Here is a 25,623-nt window from a genome sequence, read left to right as displayed (position 1 = left end):
AAGAAGCATCAGTTGGTTGAGTATGGCAACTTGAGTTTCCTGAATAGTGAGGAGAGTTATTGATTCAGAAGAAGTATCGGGTTTGACAGCATTTTCATAAGTGGAGCCAGATCTGAATTGACGGGTGGAAGGTGGAGGGGAGTTGTTAACATGGGATATCCAGAGTTAGACTCAATGTCGTCGGATAATAAGAGCAAGAGTGCCTGGGAAAAAGATGTGCAGGAGGATTTATGAGGAATCAGGGAAAGGATACAAAAAATATATATCAAAAACAGGAACAGTGACAAAAATTTTCTTAGTATTAAATTCAGTCTGCGGGGTCATTGTTGAAATATGAGAATGATAAATTAAAGTAAATAAAAATTTAAACAAGAGAAGAAGACTGACCTGCAATAATAAAGAAATCAGCATTCTGACGAGCATGAGAACAACGACTCCGCATTCTGAAGCACTGAGGAAGGCTATTAGTATATATAGGTGGCGTCAGTCCTTGGCTCGCTAACTGGTTTACAGCCCGTAGCGTTGATGAAGAAATCCATGGCAGCAAAAATGGAGTGGCGACTATCCATGGTGATGATAAGAATTGGCATGAAGAAGGGTGGGTCGGCAACGGATGAGAGATGGCTGCAGGAAAACAGACTGGAGCCGAAGAATTATAACTCAAATTTTTCTTTGGGAAAGAAAGAGAGATAGTTATAAAGATAGTTAAGAAAAAGATATTCTCCCAAAAACCAAAAAATAAGCCTTAACATGATTTTTCAGGATGTTCCTAATATATATATGTAAGCCCTATCCCAAAAATAAACCCTAATGCATTCAGGTCCTATTTTTGGGGAAACACAGTAATAGAGGAGAGACATCTTCAGATATTATCAAAGACTTTGCAAGTAGGAAAAGAAAGGCGTTCCGTTGGTGAGGGGGAGAGACCTTCAATGTCTGTGCTTAGAAATATTCACACCATAATTCTGCCTTAAATTAGTTAGTTCTGAAATATAAAATTTCATTTTTTTTTCATTTACAGATTCAATATATAGTTAAATATACTTGTAGGGATCGGGAGTGGGGAGGCACCAAAACCTATACTGCACTATGCAGCAATTTTTGGAATACGTAAACTTACCTGAAAGCTACATTTTCTTCAAAAACAAGCAATTTTCCCCAAAAAAACCCCAGCCCGGGGAGAAAATGAGTATCTCCCCGTGGAGCAAATTCGACAACCCTGCTCCAAACGCCTTAATCTGGCACTGAAAACACTTGTATACGGATCATTCTCAAAAAAATGTGCAAACCGTTTTTGAGGCTTTATAATTTTTTTTACAAAATTTCAAAGCACTCTGGTGGTAATTTTAATTTTTTTTTCTAGTTCTTCATTTAATTCTGTTATATTGTATTTCCCAATTTGTTTCAGATGGTATCTAATTTTTTTTTAATCAATTGTTTTGCAAAACCTCAAAATCTGGCTGTTCCAGCTTGAAAAAAAGTATTAAATAAAGAGACGGTGCAAATCTGGATTTTTTTTTTCAAGAAACTTGGAATCACATTTTATATAGGGTGATCAGTGAATAAGCCCTTATTTCAAAATTAAATATCTCTACAACAAAGATCAATAGAATTATGTGGTAAACGGTATGTTTATTAGCAAAACTGTAAGAATGTTGTACAGAAATTTCAAAAATTTCGTTTTTTTTAAATTTTTTAAAATTTAAAAAAAAAAAAAATGGAGATTTTGGGGTTCCGAAAATCCTCATTTGTGTGAAGAGAAACCACTGCATTTGCCTAAAGTTATTGCATGGGCTGCGGTATGCACCAGAGGCATTATTGGCCCCTTCTTCGTGCGAGAAACGATTACTACTGAACGTTACTTTACAATTTTGGAACAATTTGTCAGCACACATGGCGCATACTACAGCCCATGCAGTAACTTTAGGCGAATGCATTGGTTTCTCTTCACACAAATGAGGATTTTCGGAACCCCAAAATCTCCAGTTTTTTTTTTTTTTAATTTTAAAAAATTTAAATTTTCGAAATTTCTGTACAACATTCTTACAGTTTTGCTAATAAACGTACCGTTTACCGCATAATTCTATTGATCTTTGTTGTAGAGATATTTAATTTTTAAATAAGGGCTTATTCGCTTATCACCCTGTATATGCACCGTAGATAAATAAAACTGTCAATAAAATTTTGAATGAAACTTTTTTCCTTATGAAAAACTATTTTTTTGTTCGTGTCCCCAAATTTTTCCCATTTTAAAATGTCCATTCTGTTACGGTCATTTCGAAATTACATTTTTATACCAGATTGAATCCGACAACACATTTGACCTCATTGAAAGGTTCACTTTTAATACTTGATCAACAATTTTAGATTTGACTTCAAGAAGGAAATTCAAAAGTTTTCTGTGCCTCTGATTATCCGGCAACTCGAACTTTCAGGGCTCAGATTTTCGAGACTTCTGCATTCACCTAGTATAGTACCAATATATTAGATATTTTGTTTCACAAATAGCTTGAGTTTTTACTTAACAAATATTTAGAATACAAAATTTAAAGACCCAAATATTTAGGATGTAGGCAGAGGCATACATGAGAGGGGGGGGGGGGAAACAGAGAGTTTTGTGCCCCCCCCCCCCCCACCCAAGATGATAAAAAATTACAAATAAAATGAAATGTTTTTGTAAAAGAAATATTGAAAGAAAATATTTTCATATATATATGCTGTTTGCATGAAATTTATATTAATTTAAATGTTTTTAAAGGTTTGTAACTCAAAATTTCTCTGGAAGAGATTCCTTGTATCCCCCCAAAACCTTTTGTGGCCCCTCCGAAGGTCAATCCTGCATATGCCCCTGGTTGTAGACTACGTTTGTTTCGAATTTTGAATTAGAATATTAACTTATTGAGATTGTAATCTTGGAATTCTATTTCTGTAACAGACTCTTGGTTTTAAATAACACTTAAGAGCTTATGTAGTAATTTTTAGTTATTCCAAATATGGTACTAACGTGTCTCACAATGTTTTTATTTTTGCGAATTATATTGTGATTTCATTCGTTCCATTAATTTACAACAACAACAAAAAATCAGAAGAATGATCAAGGTTATCGAATTGTGATAGGTCAGTAATGTAACATATGTCTCTTCAATGTAATTCGAGGTACAACTATAAGTGGAAGCAGGGGGACCACGTTTATCAAAATTAATTAAAATGTAATTCACTCTCAAAAGATAGTGTTTGATTACGATCCAAACTATTAAAGCTTTCCTAAAATAACAAAAAAAGGAGTGCAATAAGTTATTCTTTCTAAACAGTTTTTTCCTTTTCAAGATTTATGTTTGTTAATCGAAAAGTTTGCAAGTCTGAGAGCAGGGTCCTCCACAAGGGTTGGGCTGAGAGCCCAGGACAATTCTCATCATTTTTTTCCCTGCACTATAAATTCACTACAGAAGGGCTCAAGAAAAGTTTGGCCGGGGGCCATGTCCGAGAGTGACTATATATAAAATTTATTTTATTATTATTTGACCTGGGCCATAAAATTCTTAAGCCAGGCCCCGTGTCTGAGGCACAGAACATTTTTTTTAGTTTAGAAAATAATTTTTCATGCAAATCATTAACATTCATTCTTTAAGAAAATTCACAGGTAAATATAAGGAATAGAGGGATATTCGTAATTTTTTTCAGATAGATTGATTCATAAATTTCAAATAAAAAAATAACTTCAAAAGCTGTGCCCACTGTTCTCCAAATTCCCATATATTTTAGCATAAATTTTAGTATTTGCGATCATATTTCAGCATAACCATTCAGTGGGTTATGTAAACGTATCTCTCAAATCATAAACTGGTATAATTATTGAAATTATGTTCAAATATAAATACCACAGCAGACAAAATGCCCAACGAGGTGGCCGAAAAAAGATGTCCATAAAAAATATGGATGTCAAATATATATATATCCAAACTATATAAAAAATACAGCAACCCAATAAGAGCAATATAAAATCAATAATTATGATAAAATACAAATATACTGTCCATAAAAAATTACGGTTCTCATCTAAGTGCGGATAGCTTCTCGACCATGCTCACTTTAATTTCTCTCAAATCCCTGATTGTGATTTATCGAGGCTGACATTTTTGAGAATTTATCAAATGATGTATCATGATGATCTCATTCATTTTGTTATTCCAAAACTACCCTTAACCCCACAAAGATCTAAAGCAGTTAGCAACTTTTAATATATGAATTTTGAATTGAGTTTGATCAATCTATTAAACATTTTTATTATATTGTGATTATTTAAAAAAAATTAAAGTGTTTACTAAAGCAAAACGCCATTGCGAATGTAAAATACAGTCATCAGAATTTCAGTGAGTGGGTCTCCTTTTCTTTATACAGAGCAAAAACACTGCTTGTTCATGGAGCTAATTTTAAAATTTTCTTCTCCCTATAATGTCATAAATAGCATGGAGTGGATGCCTAATAAGCATTAGAAACTGGCTAACCCTGTTATTTTCCTACAACCTGGGTTTTAGGTTGGATTTGGAAAAATTAGGATAGTGACTTCACTGTTCACCTATACACACATTGATAAGTTCAATCAATGATGTGTACAAGTGATATAAACATGATCATTGATAACTTTTGTCGCACCACGGTCATTTTTTGCACACAAGAGCTAATTAGACTGGGAGGGACCTACAATTTATTGTAGATTCCGAATGGCAGGCTTGTTTTTTATACTCATCGAGAGGTTGTTGCTCTAACCCTTCGAAGGGGGACTCCCTGCGGTAGCAATTTTTTCTGTGGTCATGTCACTGTTTCTGTTGTACCCCTGTGTCAGGAAAGTTTTCTGACAAGGATGAACCGGGTATCAAACTTGCGACACCTCTAAACATCCTTTGGTACTTTAGGCAAGTATCTTATCGACCTGGGCTATCGAACCCCAATATAAACATGAAATTTGGGCAAGGTTGCTTGTATCTATCAGTTTTTTTTTTTCTGCAAATTAAGTTTATCATTAATATTTTTTTAAATATTTATTTTTTGCAGATTTTCATGAATAGCTCATCCAGTTCAGAATGCATGATCTTTTTGCCCAAGTATTGACCAATAGGGACCTTTCTAGAGCAGGCGACCTGTTTTCAATAGATGATAAATCAGTTGTAGAAGATTTGTCTGAAGTGCTTACTCGAATACAGGAAATTTCAAGTGCTTCAGATTTCACTCATAATGACAACAATCAAAGTGTTGTTGAAATATGCATTACAAGAGTGACATCAGCTATCAGGTTAGTTATTGTAAACTGAGTATAGCTATGACATACATTTATTTTTTTTATTATGTTATGAAAACAAAAAAAAAATTGTTATATAATTTATAGTAGTTAATTACACTAATTGACCAAAGTTCGTAACTCAATACCCAAGTTGAATTTACTAATATCCAAACTTTGAATTTCAGCAAAATATGTTTTAGGTTATGTTGAAAACGTCTTTTTTGAAATGAGCATTTCTGGTTTTAACCTTAGCTACTGGTTTTTGCCATTCCTCAGCCTGAAACTGTTTTTCTATTACTATTTCTGGCCATAGGCGGAGATAGACTTGTAAGTCTGGGGCATGGTCATTATTGCTGGGGGGGGGGGGGCACGATGATGATGTCAGTTCATATATACATTAGATCAGCCGACTCCACCTTTGATGCTGGGGGACAATACCCCCCCCCCCCGCCCCCGTATCTCCGCCCATGTTTCTGGCCTATCTAAACCATAAAAGAAAACTTTGTACAGATGGATATTTTAAAAAATGGCATGGGCATATGCAGAGAAGAAGGGGGGGGGGTGTTGTAAGCCCCTCTGCCAAGTTTTTAGTCCTTTTTTGCTGTAAAAAAATGAAAAAAAAATCCCTTGTGAAGAGAGAAGTAAAAATTCCCCTTTGAGAATATCCTGTGTATGTCTATATTTGTTTGTCATTTTGGAAAACAAATTGATGTGCTACTTCAAGATGGTAACAACTAAAAAAAAAAATTAATTTTTGAAGTATGCTGACACCTCAACTCTCCTTATACAGTCCCCCACTTAAAGATTCACCAAGTGAATCTTTAAAATGCTGATATCTCAAACCAGGGAATTTTGAATTGCTGCTATTTTGAACCTGCCCACAACATAGTACATAGTATAGCATAACTCTTAACTTAAGGGGATTTCTTTAGCATCTATGAGAAACTGCATTTTCTTTTTTTGTCTTCCTCCCTTTCTCAGATAACTCTCTTCCCTTTCTGAGATAACCTATTCTATCCAGTTTCATGCTATCAATTATATTAGTCTTAGATGTTTGTGTGGATAAAATAATGTATCAATGATTCTTTCAGTGTGCTTGAGTTTCAAGTGTGAAATAGTATGTAGCTGCTGTCTGACAGCTTTCCTTTATGCTGTAATTCAGGAGTTGGAGGGAGCATATTAGTTACAAAGTATGTTTATAAATTATTGAAAGGGGCATAGCCTTCTCTAAAGTTTCTTGGGGGGGGGGGCTGAAGTGGGTCTATAATGTCTCTTTCTCTCAACTAAACATTTTGATAATAAGGTATGTTTAAGAATTATTTTCAAATTCAAAATAAACCTGTGGGTCTTGAAGTTGATTGTGCTGTTGATTCTGGTGGTGTGGCTAAAAAAAGGTCAAGATATATCCTAGATTATTATATTTCTAAACTATATGTACTGAACCCTCTTTGTTATTTCAACTCTAAAAAAAATATATTTTCATTCTTAAAAAGGTCTCATGTTCTCCAGAAGTCATTCTTCCGCCCTGTTTTCCAAGGCTCAGTTCGTCTTGCACTGGAGTATGCCATAAGATTTTCGAACCATACCTACCGAGGGACGTAGACTTGGTTGAGGGGGTGCAGAGACTATCTATGCATGCTCTTGTTAGCACACAAGGATTGAGCTATGAAGAAAGGCTTGATTTCTTGAATGTATGTTTATATTGGAGAAACGCAGGTGTCAGGGGATAGGATCAAAGGGTTTAAAATTTTCAACGAATGTATCATGAGTAAATATACCATCAATCAACTGCTTCACCAGAGGAACACTAGTATCGATTGAATAATCGATGTTTGCGTGTACCCAAAATTCGAAAACTAACACGGCTATACGCGTTTCGGAACTATATGAAGTTCCTTCATCAGTAGCAGAAACAAAGAAGAAAGAAAAATATTGAAACTCCTTATAGCGGGAGTTACTCGCTGTTGTAGACAAGAGTCAAATTCAAAATGAACAGGCAACAAAAGAGTAGAGTAAGAGGACGGAAAAAAGAAAAATGGCGGAGCCAATCGCAACCGAGAACGTGATAGTGATGCTGATAGAGAAGAATAATTATTGTAGAAACTATTGCCAGATTTCTTAAAAGGGTGGTGTGCTAGATAGGTCGTTGACCAACTGGTTTGTGTTTTTGTTGATGTGGAATGATTCGAAGAAATCCAAGTCAGACAGTGAGGGGCATTTTTGGATGATTTTGCCAGAAGAGAAGTTAAATTTATGGTCAAAAGACCAGCAGTGTTGGGCTGTGGATGAGCGGTTAAAGTCTTGGTTGCTTACATATCTTCTATGCTCACTTAAATGGTATTTACCATTTATGCTCATTAAACGGTTAAATACACTGCCCATAAAAAAAGATTATGGTTGTCTCATCTAAGTATGGATAGCTTCTCGATTTGTCCCAATATGTTTATCATATTTCTTTCTTAAATGTGTCAATCGTGTTAGAATTCACCACCCCCAGATGTAAGCTATTCCATTTATTGACAACCCTACTGAAGAAAAACTCCCTGCAACACCACAACCTGGAATTGTCCCTTACTAAATGATGCTAGTGTTATAGAAATGAAATACCTTTTGGGTTTGATAATACGATTGAATAATCGATGTTTGCGTGTACCCAAAATTCCAAAACAAACACGGCTATACGCGTTTCGGAACTACACTGCTGGCCACCGTAAATGTAACACCCTGAAGGAAGCATGCAAATAATATGAAATTTACAACATGCATTAGCAGAGGTGAGATATGCAAATGATTAGAATTTCAGTGCAGACGCACATCACGCGCGCCTGTGGCGCCATTTAAGGCTTGGAGATTTCGTCGATTTGAAGTACGGCAATTGTGTTTTTCTTGTGGTTTTTTCAAAAAAACGATCAATTATGCCTCGTAGAAAACAGCGATCATCTTTTGATCAAGTATCCGAGTTCGACAGAGGAAGGATAGTGGCCTACCGAGATTGTGGATTATCTTTGAGGGAAATCGGTAGTCGTGTTGGACGAAACCAAACAACTGTAATGCGGATATGTGATCGTTGGATGCAGGAGGGTACGACGGACCGACGTGTTCGATCGCATCCACCCTCAGTGCACCACTTCACATGATGACAGGCGTATTGTGCGTATGGCAGTGACGGATCGCTCAGCCACATCACGAACCATGGCACAGCACATTCAGTCTTTACCGCATCTTCCAGTGTCTGCGCGTACCATACGACGCCGTTTATGTAACAATAGTTGGGAACCTTTGGGGAATTTGTCAAACCTACCTCTATCTCTTATTTTTGAAACATGTTTATATAGTTGAAATTGTATAATCTTTAATAGAATTTATGTTATCTTACCTTTTATAACTGTGCATGGTTAATTCAATTAGTCTGTGATATTTTCATAGTTCATATTCCGGTAAAATGTGCGATCTTGATCACATCGCCATTTAATTTATTGTTGCCATTCTTACTTTTGTAAAAGTTCCTATAAAAAATCTATTGTCATTTATTTATGTAAATTAGACGATGTATTTTCCTATTGGCTATGCTCTGATGTGTATTTTTCTGAGATTTTCGGTCCCAGGAGTTGGATCGTTCCGTATTTCCTTTAATAGGTATAAATTCCCGCCGCCACTTTGCATTAGCCGCATTCATTCTCGCCCTTCAACTCGGGATACATCATTTTAGGTGAAGGTGGTCGTCTTTGGGTGAGTCATCTGAAGTATGAAATAATTTGTCTCTCTGTTGCTATTACATCGCCGGCTGGTTCCGGACCCATCATGCCACATCTCTAGTCAATCGTTGTCGTTCCTGTCATCGTTCATCCGTCCGTCTTATGATTCAGCATCGCTTCTGATCGTCGAGTTTGCAGCTCTTCCCGCTTCGGGTCGTGACCTTCTGACAAGGTTGATGAATGGTTCCACATCGATCATTGCTTCCGATCGTCATCTCGGCCGTTGTTTGCAGCTCTTCCCGCCACGTGAGGTTTCGTCTCGGATCGTGACCTTCCTCCAAGGTCGATGACGTCACGGCACGTGTGATCCGATAAAGATCGCCTAACTCCTGCAGTCGGACTAGATTGATGAGACAACGGACTTGCATTGGTGTACGGTATGAAAATTGAGAAATAATTCTGTTATTCCTAACTTATTTAATTGTTAAAGAATTAATAAATTTACTTTTGTTAAAACTAGAAATTTCTTTGAAATCATTTGTCTCTCTCCTTTGTGTATCGATTGCACCGATTTCGCCAGACCAGAATCCTGGGTAGTTATGCTGGGTTGTCGCATTTACAGCAGAGTGGTGTGTCCGCAAGACGTCCATTGCTTCGTCTACCCTTGACGCAGAACCACAGACGTCTCCGCCGCCAATGGTGCGATGAAAGAAGGATGTGGACGGCACAATAGAATGAAATTGTCTTTACTGACGAGTCACGCTTCTGTCTGCAACACCACGATGGTCGGATTCGAGTCTGGAGACACCGTGGAGAGAGGATGCTGAACAGCTGCGTTATGCACCGCCACACTGGTCCTGCACCGGGTATTATGGTATGGGGCGGTATTGGATATCACTCTCGCACTCCTCTAGTACGCATTGCCGGTACTTTAAAAAGCCAGCGCTACATCTCCGAGGTGTTGGAGCCAGTTGTCCTTCCTTACCTTCAGGGCTTGCCCACAGCCATATTTCAACAGGATAATGCGCGACCACACGTGGCACGCATTGTCCAAAGGTTCTTCGTCAATCGCCAGATTGAATTGCTTCCCTGGCCAGCTTGCTCTCCGGATCTTTCGCCGATAGAAAGCATGTGGTCCATGGTTGCTCAACGATTGACCCAGATTACATCCCCAGCTGCCACACCAGATCAACTTTGGCAACGCGTGGAAGCTGCTTGGTCTGCTGTACCCCAAGAACACATCCAAAGTCTCTTTGAATCAATGCCGAGGCGTGTGGCAGCGGTGATCTCCAACAATGGCGGCTACTCTGGCTACTGATTTTGGCAGGAACCACACTTCACAGAAGTCTATAAATTTAATCATTTGATGCTTGGTCAACATGTTATCTACAAAATAAATATTGTTGCGATATCTCTTGTCTTTCTTGGTGTTGCAATTTGGGTGGCCAGCAGTGTATATGAAGTTCCTTCGTCAGTAGCAGAAACAATGCTACTTCTATATATCTTCTATGCTCATTTAAACGATATTTAACCGTTTAATGATCGTAAACGGTAAATACCGTTTAAGTGAGCATAGAAGATATGTAAGCAACCAAGACTTTAACCGCTCATCCATAGCCCAACACTGCTGGTCCTTTGACCATAAATTTGACTTCTCTTCTGTCAAAATCATCCGAAAATGTCCCTCACTGTCTGACTTGGATTACTTCGAATCATTCCACATCAACAAAAACACAAACCAGTTGGTCAACGACCTATCTAGCATACCACCCTTCTCATAAATATGGCAACAATTTGTACAATAATTATTCTTCTCCATCAGCATCACTATCACGTTCTCGGTTGCGATTGGCTCCGCCATTTTTCTTTTTTCCGTCCTCTTACTCTACTCTTTTGTTGCTGGTTCATTTTGAATTTGACTCTTGTCTACAACAGCGAGTAACTCCCGCTATAAGGAGTTTCAATATTTCTCTTTCTTTCCTTGTTTCTGCTACTGATGAAGGAACTTCATATAGTTCCGAAACGCGTATAGCCGTGTTCGTTTTGGAATTTTGGGTACACGCAAACATAGATTATTCAATCGTATTATCAAACCCAAAAGGTATTTCATTTCTATAACACTAGTATCATTTAGTAAGGGACAGTTCCAGGTTGTGGTGTTGCAGGGAGTTTTTCTGTAGTAGGGTTGTCAATAAATGGAATAGCTTACATCTGAGGGTAGTGAATTCTAACACGATTGACACATTTAAGAAAAAAATATGATAAACATATTGGGACAAATCGAGAAGCTATCCATACTTAGATGAGACAACCATAATCTTTTTATGGGCAGTGTATTATATATATATACATACACAGAGATGCCGCTGTACTCTAATTCACCTGGGTTCTGGGATCCAGGATATTCAAAAAATCTGGGTCTCTTTTGAGTGAAAGTGGGTCCCTCTCGAAACAAATTATCTTGGAAAAAAGTATGCCCCCCCCCTTCCCCATAATTCACTGGTATTTCTATGAATTTTTTCTAGCATGCTCCAGGTCTTTCATCACCCACATATATCTCTTCATTGAGACAGAGCGGTGGGCTATGTTATGGATAGGAGGAGGAGGTATCTCTGTGAATCAAATAAATAATTCATTTCTAAAAAAACATATTCTATCCAAAGGTTTATTGACTTTCATTGTCTACTAGTATGAAGAGACTCTGAGAATTGAACATGTGGAGTTTAGCACATGTAGTAATAAATCTAAAACAAATATACAGTCAACCCCACTTATATCGTTCCCATTTAGAATATTTTTCCACTTAGTATGACTTATTTTCATCATCCCAACTCTAAATAATTCTCAAGATTTCCTGTTTAACCCTTTGCGATAAGCCAATTACGTAGACCTGCCTGCTTCCCTCACCCTAGTCGCGGCCGTGCATCTATCCTCCAAATTGGTAATGCATGGATTTGAAATTTAATGTATACATTGTGTTGTAGGTCTGTGTGATTTTCGTTACGATCAGAGCTTTTTTCACAGGAATAGCCAACTCAAAATTAGAATACCTTTGAAAATCATATTTTTAGTCTATTACCACTGCACAATCTTGGGTTTCAAACCTAGATTTTCCCGGATTTTTTCTACGAGTTTTTACAGATTCGCATGTTTTTTGTTCTGAACGATTTCTCGGAAAATGTTTTACACTTTGAACAGGTGTTCCAAATTTTTACGATTTTTCAAAACATGCGCATTCGTAATCTTGTAAGAGCAAGGTGTAACGTGACGGCCTCCGTGTCATGTGTTTTTACTAATCTTAATATCAAGAAAGACTTGCCTGGAGATGTCACCTGGTCTCATTGGGGTTTTTGTGCCTTTTTTTGTGTTAACTATAAGTTTTATGTTGCTTGCTTAAATATTTCGTTTGCCAGCCGATGGCTGCGGACATCCATTAGTAAATTATTAGGGCGGCTGTTCCAGACAGCAAATAGTGCCCTCAGTAAGCAAAAATCATCTTAAATAGACTGGTGCGGAAAGTTTTATGACAACCGCTCTTTCAAACAAGGTGTGAAAAGCCTGAAACAAAAATCAAGCTGATGAAAAGATGTTTGATAAAAAAGACAGTGCAGTTGTTTTATTTTGAAAAGGGGTGAGGGTTAATGAAAATATTGTTTATTTCCCTGCTCCAATTTATAAATATCTGCTCCGAATCCTATATTTTGCTGCTCCAAAGCTGCTCTGAAATGGACTTCGTCACTTCCCACTCCTGATATTAATTAGAGCTAGCTCACTTGTGCAAAATAGGGTGATAAATACCAGCTTTCAGGTATGTTCGTTTTTTTTATCTTTACAGTGCCAATCCCCAGATATGTGATATCTCTTCCTAAAACCCTCTCATTTTGCCAATCACAAGCTCAACTAGCTCTGTACAGAGAGCTTTGCCTGATACCATGTTTTCCCTTTTCCCCATCATGTCGATCAACAGCCAGTGGGCAAAGTTTGCTTTCTTTCAAAGTCTGATAACAGGAAGAAAAAGAAAGGATGTTTTTCCTTTCTCTTTGAGGTAGTATATGATTATGCATACAGTATAAATGACAAAATTATAATTTTTTACCTCCCTCTTGTTTTTTATTTTATGTTGGGGGAAAACATCGGCTCTCATAAACATAAAAAAAATATTCTTGTTGAAAATAGGTGGCAATTTCTAGAAGGTTTAGTTATTCCCACTGTGGCAGTTTTATGAGGATCAGGGAAATTTTAAAAACCGCTTAAAGGGTAAAGTGATCATCAAAGGATTTTAATTGTGTTTAAAAGGGCGCGGTAGCCCAGGTCAATAAGATACTCGCCTAAAGTACCGAAGGATGTGCAGAGGTGTCGCAAGTTCGATACCCAGTTCGTCCTTGTCAGAAAACTTTCCTGACACGGGTGCAACAGAAACGGCTACATGACCACAGAAAAAATTGCTACTGCAGGGAGTCCCCCATCGAAGGGTTAGCACACCAACCCCTTGACCAGGGTTGGGTTTTTGACGTGACAAGTGTCAAAAACTGGTTTAAACTGTCAAAAACTGTCAAAACCGTCAAAAACCTAAATGATGCTTTGGGATGTTTCGAATAGAATAGGTATATAACTTAATGATGAGGCACTTTGATATTACAATGTTTCATTTTCAAACACTAATTTATTAAAATTGAAACAAAATATTAATTATAATTTGCGATTTTGAATTTGAGGTACAAAATGCCTAGAATAGATATATAATTAATAGTATGGTTCATTTTTACCACGTAGCATCCGATAACATGTAACTAATTTTGCTCATTTTTCTACACCTAAACGATTTCTAAGTTTTGAAAATGGACAAATCCAAAGTTAGAAAATACTTTTTCAATGGAGGCTGAGCTGGTGGGACTGGACAGCAAAAGCATTGCTAGTTTTATGAGTTCAGATGCAGGCTCAGCTGAAAAAGCATTACATTTAGAAAGTCTTTTCCACCAAATCACAGGGTTTGTCATTCTTCCTGCTGCACTGAAATAAGAAGGTGGAAAAGGAGTTTCTTCCGCTTCATATGAAATTAGCAATGGCAGACAACCGTTAATTTTCTCTGTTGCCCATGTGCGAGCCAAATCACTTTGCACATCAGTCAGTCCTTCACCTTTATATTTTGGGTGCAAATTATATGCCAAATAATGAAATGGTCTCAGAATCTGGTTCATCCGGTTTTGTATCTTTTCAATGTGAGGCTGAAGAGCACTTTCTTTGAGAAGGCTTAGCCAAACACGGCATGAGTCAGCTATTGTAGCTGTATCTGTTTGAAGAATATCCATTGCAACACTTATTGGCTTGAGTTGGAATGAAAGATCTTTACACTGTTTGTATAAATTATAATTGTTGATTAAAATAACAATTCCTTTGTCAATGTCATTTTCGTGATCTTCTACTATTTTCTGAAAAAAATGGCCTATTGTGTAAAAATGTTTCAAGACAAGTAAGTGTACTCTTCCATCGAGTATCACCAGGTAATTGGGGTTTTATTGACCCCATATGTTCATTAAGCCATCCTGACGGCAAATGATGGTTTCTAAAGTATTTTTGTATTTTAACCACCAGTTTGAGCACAGCTTCAGGTATTAGATCTTGTCCAAGTAAGTTGAGCCAATGAGAAGAGCACCCATATTCTATTAAATTTTGGTCAATCTCATTAAGCAAAAGTTGCCTGGCTTTCTCCATTACTTTCGCATTATCAGTTACAACTGCCTTTACTTCACAAGAATATTTATCGTGGGCCAAACGTATGGAGTTGTCAATTATTTGCTTGTGGTAATCTGCATTTTTCATAATAGCACCACACTCAACAGCTTCAAGAAAATAGGATTTACCTTCAGAATGTATACATGTAGCTATGGCTGGATCGTTATGAATATTGCTCCATCCGTCTTCAATTAAAGTTACAGCTTTTCCACTGAGATGGTCTTTTGCAGTTTTCTCAACCTCTCTTGTAACTTCATCAAGCAATGACTGAGCCAAAGCTTTTCTACTTGTGGTATTATAACCAGGTCGCAAAGCAGAAACTAGATCTTTGAAACTTGAATGTTCAACAACACTGAATGGGATATTATTGGCATAAAAAAACTTTGCCACTAATAAATCAATTTTTTTAGTTGTAGCAGAATTTGATTTCACAATGAAGTCATCAATTTTTTGCTTCTTTTTTTGAGTGAAAATTTCAGGTTCTGTTGATTCCAACAAAATAATAGGCTGTGAAGCAGTGGACTCTGTAGATGTTGATGTAGTTGCTTTTTGTACATCAGGTATTTGTTCAACATCATTGCCCCTTCCAATACACTGAGCTATATGGCTCTTCATCCTGTCCACACGATTACATCGCATAACTCCACAATTAATGCATTTTGCATATATCTTTCCATTTTTCTCTATTTTATCAAAATTTTGCCAGGCTATATGCTGGCCTTCCACTATATGTGGCCTTCCACTACGATTCATTATATTCCAAACTAATAATAGACTAAATATTTATGATTTCTTAGAAATTGGTTTCACTAAACATAAAAAAATATCAAATGAAATTGGTTTCCATATTAATCCTCACTACTTTACAATTCAAACAATAAATAGCAAAGTTGGACTTTTCTCTAGTACACTGGTCTTTGTCCTCTAAGGGCAGCTGGTGTCTTTATTGGATTATAAGACCATCTGCCCCTAGCATGATAATGCAGTCACTACTGTTGCTGCTTCTTGGTGAAGGAAAAAGAAAAACAAAACCCTGTGAGATAATATACCACTACATTTAGATCTGTGATGCAATCCCCATTCAAGAAAATTTTCTAAAAATAGAACGTCAGAATGCATAGCCCAAGGTTAGAAAATGTGGTAAGAATTAGCAATTTTGATATTGTAATATAACTTATACAATATATAACTTATACTTATATATAAGTAACTAAGATACTTTATATAAAAAATATGTATATTCAGGCTACTTTTATAAGGTCTTTTTGAAGGGGAAAAAAACACATCATTTAAAAATATACCACCAAATGTAACCCAAGAATAGAAACTGCGGTAACAATGAAAAATTTTGACTAATAATGAACTAATTAATTTTTCAGGGGAAAAATTATTTTAGGATAATTTAGTATTTTGATTGCTGGATATATATATTCTAATGTTATGTACAATAAGAATATTGTTTAAATATCTGGGATTGTCTAGATAATATAATAACAGAAATCAACATTATATATAGCAAACATGAAAGAACTTTTTAAACATGTATCTGTTGTAAAAAAAAAAGTAGAGCAGATGTTGATATACAAATATATATATATATTCATATATAAATAAACAGTTGAAGAAATTTAAGAAGGTTGAAACTATCTTGAATACATTACATATCCTTCCGTAGTTTTATGCTATGCTCTACTTAAATTCTATATTTTACAAGTATATATACATGTATATAATTGTCCAAAATAATTATGTGGGGGGGGGGGAAGAATATTTTAAAATCACACATTATGTATTGCAGCATAGTCACTTTAAGCATTACATGCAATCAATGTGCGTATTTTCAAAGGGAATTTATGTGTTGAAAAGCAGTATTTGAGGTTTTTGACGTGACAGTTTAAAAACAGACGTGTCAAAAACCTGCCAACCCTGCCCTTGACAGGTATAAAAAACAAGCCTGCCATTCAGAATCTGGAATAAATTGTAGGTCCCGGTCTAATTAGCCCTTGTGTGCAGAAAATGACAGTGGTGCGACAAAAATGATCAAATGTGTTTAAAAACACCCCACACATAATTAAAATGGAGAAAAGTGAAAACTCAAACACACTGTTGAATAGCAATTACAGTCATAAGTTGCAAGGAAATATATAGAATTCCCTGTATATTAGTTATCTAATGATGACATTGACTGAAGTTTACATACAAATGGATTCATTATTTATTCACACATCACATTCTCTGTCGAATGAAAAGTGAACACAAAAGCCCTAGTTTTACCCGGTCTATTGGTGATAAGAAATTGATCCTATATATGATGAAAAATGTCAGGGTTTGTACATCCTTGCAAACTCTCTAAAAAGTTCTTAACTTTTTATTTCCTCTCTTGAAGGGCACTTATTACTCCTTACTTTTTATAGCCACTCCTGAAAAAGACCTTATTTTTTTCTCTGAAGCGATGAACCTTCTTAGAATACTCATGCCCCATGGTGATGAATAGCATTGCCTAGAAAAATAAGAGGAAGCTTCTCCCAGGTATAGGAGAAAAGAGAAAAAAATCCTTTGTGTAATATGGAAGGGAAGACCATCCAGTGGTTGTACATACCTGCCAACCATTACGATTTTATCATATTTGGTACAATTTTAAGAAATTAATGAGATTATATGCTTTTGCTTCTAATAAAAATATGATTTTTTACTGAATTGCTAATATTGACATTTCCTGCCTATGTTGCAAACTGATCAATTGCTGAAAATTCTGACGCAGTGAGAAAAATTATAACACCACTGGGAGTTTTTGCGGTAGTTTTACTGGTCTTATGTGCCGAAATGATGTCTCAACCCGCCTCTGATTGTATTATGCAGTATACTGAGTGGTGCCTTAATCTTTTATTTTCTGAAATTTGCATGCCACCCTAACCCTTTATGCTTTCATGCTATATGCTATATAGCATTTTATTTTTTTTAATTCTGACTGAATTTTCTAAACTTGTGCCAAAAATTGAGGTCATAATTCAAACATTTTTGATAAATTTACAATAATTATTTTCACGCATTTCTGATAGATTTTACAATGGTGATAGAGACCATTATTTTCCATTTGTCTGAAATTTATAAAATTGCTTTTTATTGTTGAGTTATTCAGGGTGGGGGATTTTTGGGGGGAAATTTTGGACAAAAAATAATATTCCAGTATGCACTTGATATAGTTCTATTAATATTGATCATTCAGGTGACTATAATTTCTAATCTTGAGTTACGAATGTCAGTTTATTTTCAACCCTTTAGCATCCATCTAATGAATTTTTATCTTTTTGTTGTTTTCACGTGATCAAGGGACTCAGTGTCCGAGTGAGCGAAATCATATTTCATTTTAGATAAAACAATACTGTAGAACAAAAATGTCAAAAGATAGACATACAATACAATGCAATACTTTATTAGTGAGAAATGTCAAATATACAGAGAAAAGGGGAGCAAAAAAGTTACCAAGGAGCCAAATGGCCCTTACTGGCAATCACAAATTACAGTTTGGTATAAATCATATAAGCATATAAATAAATAAATAAAAAGATTAACATACACACATAAGCAAACAATTTTTTGTCACTGAGTGGTTCTCTTCCTGAGAATGTTTTCTTTTTTTAAATTAAACCCTACCACCTTTTTTCATGCAGAAATCACCTTTTCTGATGGTGTATATGAAAATATTCGAGGGGGTTGGCCTCGCCTAATATAGCTATACATATACAAATACAACACCACAACAGGCAAAATGCCCAGCGAGGTGGCTGAGAAAAAGAAGCATGTAACAAATATGGATGTCATATATTTCAAAAATAAAGCAATCCAATTAAAAATGTAATTAGAAATGTAATTTTTAATAAGAAATGTTGGACTCATCCACAGATGCAGATCATGTGAAGCTGTCATGACTTGTAGAAGAGAAAACTGGATGATTTTTCTTAAAAATTCATTTTGTGGCTTCATAAAAAAAACAATGTACATGAAAAGATTTGAATGAAAAATAAATTTAGTTATGTTGCAGCTTATGAGCATATTTTCTTATATGATGGTGTTCATATAACTTCCTAATCAATTTTTAGTATGGGGTTCCAAATTAAAATTAACATGCTTTAATTCAAAACCTGTGTTCAATTCAATTTGTGAAAATTCAATTTTCAAAAATTGAATTGAATATTTCACAATTCAATTTGTGGATCAAAACCTGTGGTTTCGATATTACAATTAACATGCTTTAATTGAAAACCTGTGGTTTTGGATCCAAAACCATAAAGATTTGATCTATCATTACCATACATTTGTGTTGCATTGTCACAAATATATTCACAAAATAACATCACTTGTTCAAGCTGCAGCAGAATTAGAATAATTTCTTACAACGATGAAGATTTTTTTTTTCTGTTCTGCAATTTAGATAGTATGATATTTGGATAATATATGCTTAAACAATTGAGAAAAAAAATTCAAATATTGAAACTGACATATGATGAGAAGTTTTGTGTTTGATCTTCGGTATTTATATCAATTATAGTAAGTTGAATTTTGTTGTTAATTTACAGAGATACTGGAACCATAGAAAAACATGCTCCTGCTATGGTCTCACTCTTAGAATCTTGTCTCAGCCATGATTTAAGGCCTTCTCCAAAGGATGAAGATCCACCTCATGCTAAAATCGCCTCAGACATAGTCAGCTGCATCTTTTTAGTGAGTTTTAAATTTTTACATTATGCTTGTTTTTTTTGTTTTGTTTTACCTCATCATGTAATGTTTCAATGACAGAAACATTATATTTCTTTGATCCATGTCCATATCTTTAAAAAAATGGCAACAGTGTGAAATGGTTTATCCCAGTTGTTATCCCTGCAAAACATGCATTGCAGCTTCCAAGGATGTGTCTGAATTTTGTCAAGGATGGGGCAAAGTGATTGAAAAGAACTACAGTTTACCCAAGTTATACAATTAATATTTTCTAGTGGGGAGGTAGGGGCCACAGGTATATAATGACTGGGTAAAAGAACTATCAGTGCCAAAACTTTCAGAATTTCTCATTTTCCTGAAGTAGAACAGCTTATACCAAAATTTGAGATGCACATCACAGAACAATCAGTGCTGCTGCAGAAAAATCTTTGGAAGAATTTTAAGGAAAGAAAAAAAGGAACTCTTTTGTGCAGAAAAGACTTACTTCATTGTAGAACATTTTCGATCAGATGAGGGCTCATTGCAGAACAATTCAAAACATTCTGCTTTGTGTGTGCATGTGGGGGGACTGGTTTATCCAATAGTACCAAGTTAAGAAGTTGATAGGACTGCAGGGCAAAAACCTTTCATATTAAGCTAGGGATATACTGGGTGCATAGCAAACAGGGTATGGCATTTTACTGGCAAAGCGTTGATCTGAAAGGTATACTTCCAAATAGAACAGGGTTCGTACAGCCCTTGAAAATGCTTGAAATTCCTTGAAAAAAATTCATTTTCAAGTCTTTAAAAGTCCTTGAAAAATCATTGCAGTTCTTGAAAAAACTGATATTTTCAAGTGCTTGAAAAATTTTGTTTGTGGGAATTTCTTCTATGAATTTTTGTTCCCCCAAAACATTTTCCACTGGGGCAAAAATGAGTGGATCAACAATGATAAGTTACGAGACAGTGTTTGAACCGGGCCTTATGGTCACGCATATCTGAGATATTTCTGGGTTTAAAAAGGTGTTGCATAAAATCTGGCTATAAAACACTGCATGGATAAGATATTGCTTCAATATATTTTAAACTATTGAATTAATATATTAATAAATGCCTGTTACATAAATGTATGTTCACCATATTTCCTCAATAAAAATACAGCAAAATCTCCATTTGTCACCAAAAATCATGCTAAAGGTAAGCGAAGTTGCCAGTTATTGCTAAAATTGGCAAAAAGCACCAAAGGCAGAAAATGAAACACCATTGTGTTGAAGCAGTATAGATTTAAAGTAATTCCATTGAAAAAAAACCATTAATTTGACAAGAATGTAAAATGAAAATATAAATTTGACATCATAATTATCATAATATAATTTATAGAGTTTGAAAAATAATTTTAATGCTTAATTTCAGTAAAGAATAAAAATTTAAATGACTTTGTTGAAAATTCGGGAAATAACTGTACATTTTTATGAAAAAGTCTGGATGGCCAAGATTTACATAAAAATACGGGAACGCCCTGGGAAATACAGATCATATGGTTACCCTACATATATGACTACATGTGCTTTCTGATATTTTTATCAAAAGAAAATTTCAATAGTGTTTCAAGCATAAAATGATTTCTGGTGTGTGTGTGTGCACAGTGTAGTCTTTTTTTTTCTTTTTTTTTAAAGCACGACATTTGGACATTGATATGTCCACAAGATATTTGATATTATCTACAAGCAGAACTATAATTATTTTCAAAATTATTTATCTTTAATAAATTAGCATTTCAAACTCAAAATTAAAATGAAATTTTTTATTTATATTCAACATTTACTCAATAAATTTCATTTGTTGAAAAATCATCAACTCCACGATATGAATGTCCTTAAATTTTTAAATTTTGCGTGAAAAAGTGCTTGAATAGTCCCTGAATTTTTTCACTTTCGAAGAGTATGAACCATGTGGATGTAATGTTTCCAAATAATGTGTAATAGTGTAATACTCAGATATGTCATTCATGTTGTAAATACAAATACAACGCCACAACAGGCAAAATTCCCAACGAGGTGGCTGAGAAAAAAAAAAGCCCATAAAAATATGGTTGTCATATATTTCAAAAATACAGCAACCCAATTAAAAATGCAATTAACAAAAATTATAAACAATATATACGTGATAAATATCATACAGTGCCCATAAAGAATACTTATGGTTGTCTTATTCTAAGTATGGATAGCTTCTCGATTCACCCCAACATGCCCATCGTATTTCTTTTTAAACGTGTCAATTGTGTTATAATTCACTACCTCCGGGGTAAGCTAATCTATTTATTAACAACCCTATTGGAGAAAAATTCCCTGCGACACCATAACCTTGCATTGTCCCTCACCAATCGATACTGGTGTCCCCTTGTAAAAGCAGTCGATTGGCGGTGTACTAAAAGTTCATGGTCCATCCTATCCATCCCATTGAAAATTTTGAACACTTCGATCACACGCTGTGTATAAATAATGAGTCTATGGAATAAATATGCCTTTTCGTTCCACAATACTATTCATATACACTGCTCAAAACAGACAACCTAGACCACTAAACTACACTGCTCAAAACAATTAGGGGAGCAAGCAAAAAAGTGAAGAAAACCGTGCGAGACAGCCACGTATTGGCATACAATGGATAGTACACGCGTATCAATGCGCAATACAGAAAAAAGACGTAAAAAAATTTGGAATTAAGCTTTAATTCTTTGAAAATATGGAAAAAACATGAAAAGATGATTTAGGGCAACCATTTGGTTACATGTAAACGATAAAAAAAAGTACTGTTTAGACATGATGCATGAGTTTTAATAGAGCATGTGGTCTCCTCGAACAGCTAAGACTGCTGCACACCTGTTTGCCATGTATGCGATGAGGTTATCGATCAGACTTTGGGAAATACTGTTCCACTCCTCAAGAAGTGCAATCTGCAAGTCTCGGACAGTAACAGGCGGCCTTGGTCGCGCAGCAATGCATCGTTCGAGCATGTCCCAAACATGCTCAATTGGATTCAGGTCAGGAGAGCACGCTGGCCATTCCATACGCTGTATTGTTTCAGCTTCAAGCATGTTCTCCACCAGACGCGCTCTATGCGGTCGGGCATTATCATCCTGGAAAACAAAGGAATCTCCAATGGCTCCAGCGTAAGGGATGACATGAGGTCGCAGTATCTCGTCTGCATACCTTCGGGCCGTCAAAGTGCCATTCCGAATGATATGCAGGTCCGTACGTCCGCCTATGCTGATTCCACCCCATACCATCCAACCAGCTTGTCTGTATTGTGACCTTTCACGAACGAATGCGGGGTTATTTCGAGTGCCCCTGTCCCTCCATACCAGAACACGTCGGGTGTCACACTCCACACTGAATCGGGACTCGTCTGTAAACAGCACTTGGCTCCAATCATGTTGCTCCCAATCTCGATGTTCAGCAGCCCATCTTCTTCGGGCCGCACGGTGGCGTGGGGTCAACGGAATGCAGACCATTGTCCTACGTGCATAGAGCCCTCCCTCATGAAGCCGATTACGTACTGTTTGGCTGGACACCCTTTGTCCTGTTGCCAAGAGCAACCGTCTTTGCAGCTGCGTAGCATTCTCTGCTCTGTTTCGACGGGCTGTTAACTGTACATACCGGTCATCAGTTGCTGTAGTGGGGCGTGGCCGACCTTGCCCTGGTCGACGTCTAACATTTCCTGTTTCTTGGAATCGATTCCACAGCCTTGCAACAACACTTCTGGCGACTCCAACAGCGTCCGCGACACTACGTTGTGTTTGCCCGGATTCCAGTCTGTCTATAACACGCCATGCCATGGATTCCGGTAAATCACGTTGTTGAGACATCCTCAAGTCACCTTGTCTCAAAAAAAAAATACTGCGCAATCGAATTTCACAGTTACGGCAGTAAAACAGACGTTTCTGCAACATCCCGATTTCTGCCCTTATCTCCTTTTTCTGGTTTTTGACGTCATGAACTTTGATTTGCATATGAAGTTTTCTTCTTCCGTTTCCTGCTAGGCTTTAAATTATGGATGATTCATTTTATGTTACTTATCGGTGTACATCTTTGCTTAATTTTGTTAAAACCATGTGCTCCCCTAATTGTTTTGAGCAGTGTATATATGCACATGTAAATACGTATATGCTCATAGAAATACATACATATATATACTTCAGCCAGGGATCACCGGCCAAAGTATATAAAGTATATCACGGCATCACAACACTAGCTACGCGCTCTAAACTGTTAGGTATATGCACTTACACTTCCAGCACAACTCACTAGATAGTAAATTGCCCATGGCGGTAGACCTGAGTTGCGCTCGGTTTGAAAGAAAGACGGCATCACAGCTTATATGCCACTTTGTTGTGGTATTTAGATAAAAAAAAAAGTCCCACCTCTTTTTTTCAATAGTTCAGATTGGTTTGGTACATCTCCACAATGGCGTTTGGTTCCTTTTAAATAAAAGCAGTCCAGATAGTGTCGGCCGTGGTTAAAGCATCACAGCATGAGATGAAGTGTGTGCGAAAGAGCTTAGCCATTCGCGAATAGCGGAACACAAGAAAAGTGTATCCACCCACCGAAAATTTGCTGGACTATGCAGATTGGACAATCCATTTACTTTGAAAAATTGATCATACTTACTTGCCTTTGACAGATATCACCAGGCATATAACTTCAACGTAAATGATGAGCTTGAACGTATTAAACATGGTTCGTACTGTCCTTGAAAAAAAAAGTTTATTTTCAAGGCCTTGAAAGTCCTTGAAAATCCATGAGAATCCTTGAAAAAGAATTTTTTTTTAAGAATTCTGTGAGAGTCCTTGAAAAATTTGTGTTTTCCGAATTATTTTTCGTCACTTTTTTTTTTACTCCATAAGTGACGTCCTTAAAAAAGTGCAAAGCACAGGGAAAAAGCCTTAGCAGCCAATAACCCTGGATAATTGCATTTAAAGCACGTTTTTTCCTATTATTCTTAAGCCGGGTTTTCCTAGGAGCAGGTTTTCTGTGCCGCGTGCAAAGTGAATCGCCAGCGTGACACGCCATCCACTCACCAATAATAAGAAAACAAGTTTGACTGTTTTCCTAGAGAGCACAACGATTCTCACGGTAGTGTTTTACGTCGGGCGTGATTGGCCGACTACTCCTGGAGGAGTCAAATGCGTTGTGCGCCACTCGTTTTACCGATCTCCTTTTTATTTTTGTTTTCTTTCACTTCCCTTCATCGAGCTCGATGCTTCCCTTCAAACCGGAGCATGCAGATGACAGAGTAGCTGATGCGCCACGGGGTAGGAATACACAAACGCGTAGTGTGATTATGTAACACGTTTTGCGAAATGATCCAGTTTGGTTCATGCGGCGCCAAAAACCTATGGTGGAATGTTTTTTCCCTTTTTATTCTCTGTGCACGTGGAACTGCTCGGCCTGACGCAATATGTAAATCGCAACAGCGTGCTCTCACCCTCACGGGAGCTCGGCTTTATACTGTAGGCGAGTTTTTTTCCGCGTGTATGTCGGGATTGTTTTTTTTTCTCCCTGAGATTGCCGGTTACTATTTGTCGGCCGTTTTATTTATTTATTTTTTTTATGATCGTAAATGATCTTGTTGTTTTTCCTTGCAACTTTTATGGAATAAAAGCTAGAGTTCAAAATGAACTTCCAATCTTTGTTTTTTTTTCTTCAGCTCAGTCGGCACACTCTGGCCCCCCAACAACCAGGCTTTATGGTAGCATGTATCCTGTGATCGTATGTAGACGTATTTGGAGTCGTTGGAAGTCATTAAACTTCTGTACTAGGTATTTTTTCTGAAGGACTTGAGAAATCAATATCTTAGAAAAAAAAGTTTCATAATTTTTGCCGAAATAATTTCAGCCTTTCGGTCCGTAAGTGAGCGAAGCTTCCTTACGGATTCATATATGCATATATACATTAGATCAGTCAACTTCACCTTTCACGCTGCCCCCCCCCCCCCCGTAACTCCACCCATGCTGTCAACAAAATATTTATTTAGGAGTGATGTGAAGCACTTTTGTACAAGGTTCTTTAAAGAAAGAAAACAAAAAATGAGTAGCACAAGTGTGTGTACTTTTAATTACTTGTGGCTGAAAAATCCCTTCTATCAAGATTGGTTGCTGAGTGTGCCAGACAAAAATGCTGCCAAATGCAAGCTGTGCTTCAATGGATGAATCGGCGCTGA

The 25,623-nt window shown here is 36.5% G+C and overlaps 1 protein-coding gene across 1 annotated transcript in view; it reads left to right on the top strand.

Moving 5' to 3' along the window:
- The window catches only part of melt (ventricular zone expressed PH domain-containing protein melted), a 127,855-nt gene that overhangs the window by 5,724 nt on the left and 96,508 nt on the right, over nt 1-25,623 (top strand). Inside the window, exons 2-3 of the mRNA XM_089232622.1 lie at nt 5,053-5,290; nt 19,284-19,428. Coding sequence (XP_089088748.1) covers nt 5,082-5,290; nt 19,284-19,428 — 354 coding nt within the window. The 5' untranslated portion in view covers nt 5,053-5,081. The remainder of the gene's footprint in view (nt 1-5,052; nt 5,291-19,283; nt 19,429-25,623) is intronic.

Source organism: Pholcus phalangioides, unplaced genomic scaffold, assembly GCF_987345545.1.
Source record: "Pholcus phalangioides strain wild (caught in Gottingen) unplaced genomic scaffold, Ppha-v1.0 ptg000007l_1, whole genome shotgun sequence".
Classification (NCBI taxonomy): domain Eukaryota; kingdom Metazoa; phylum Arthropoda; class Arachnida; order Araneae; family Pholcidae; genus Pholcus; species Pholcus phalangioides.
This window is presented reverse-complemented; position numbering and strand designations above follow the sequence as displayed.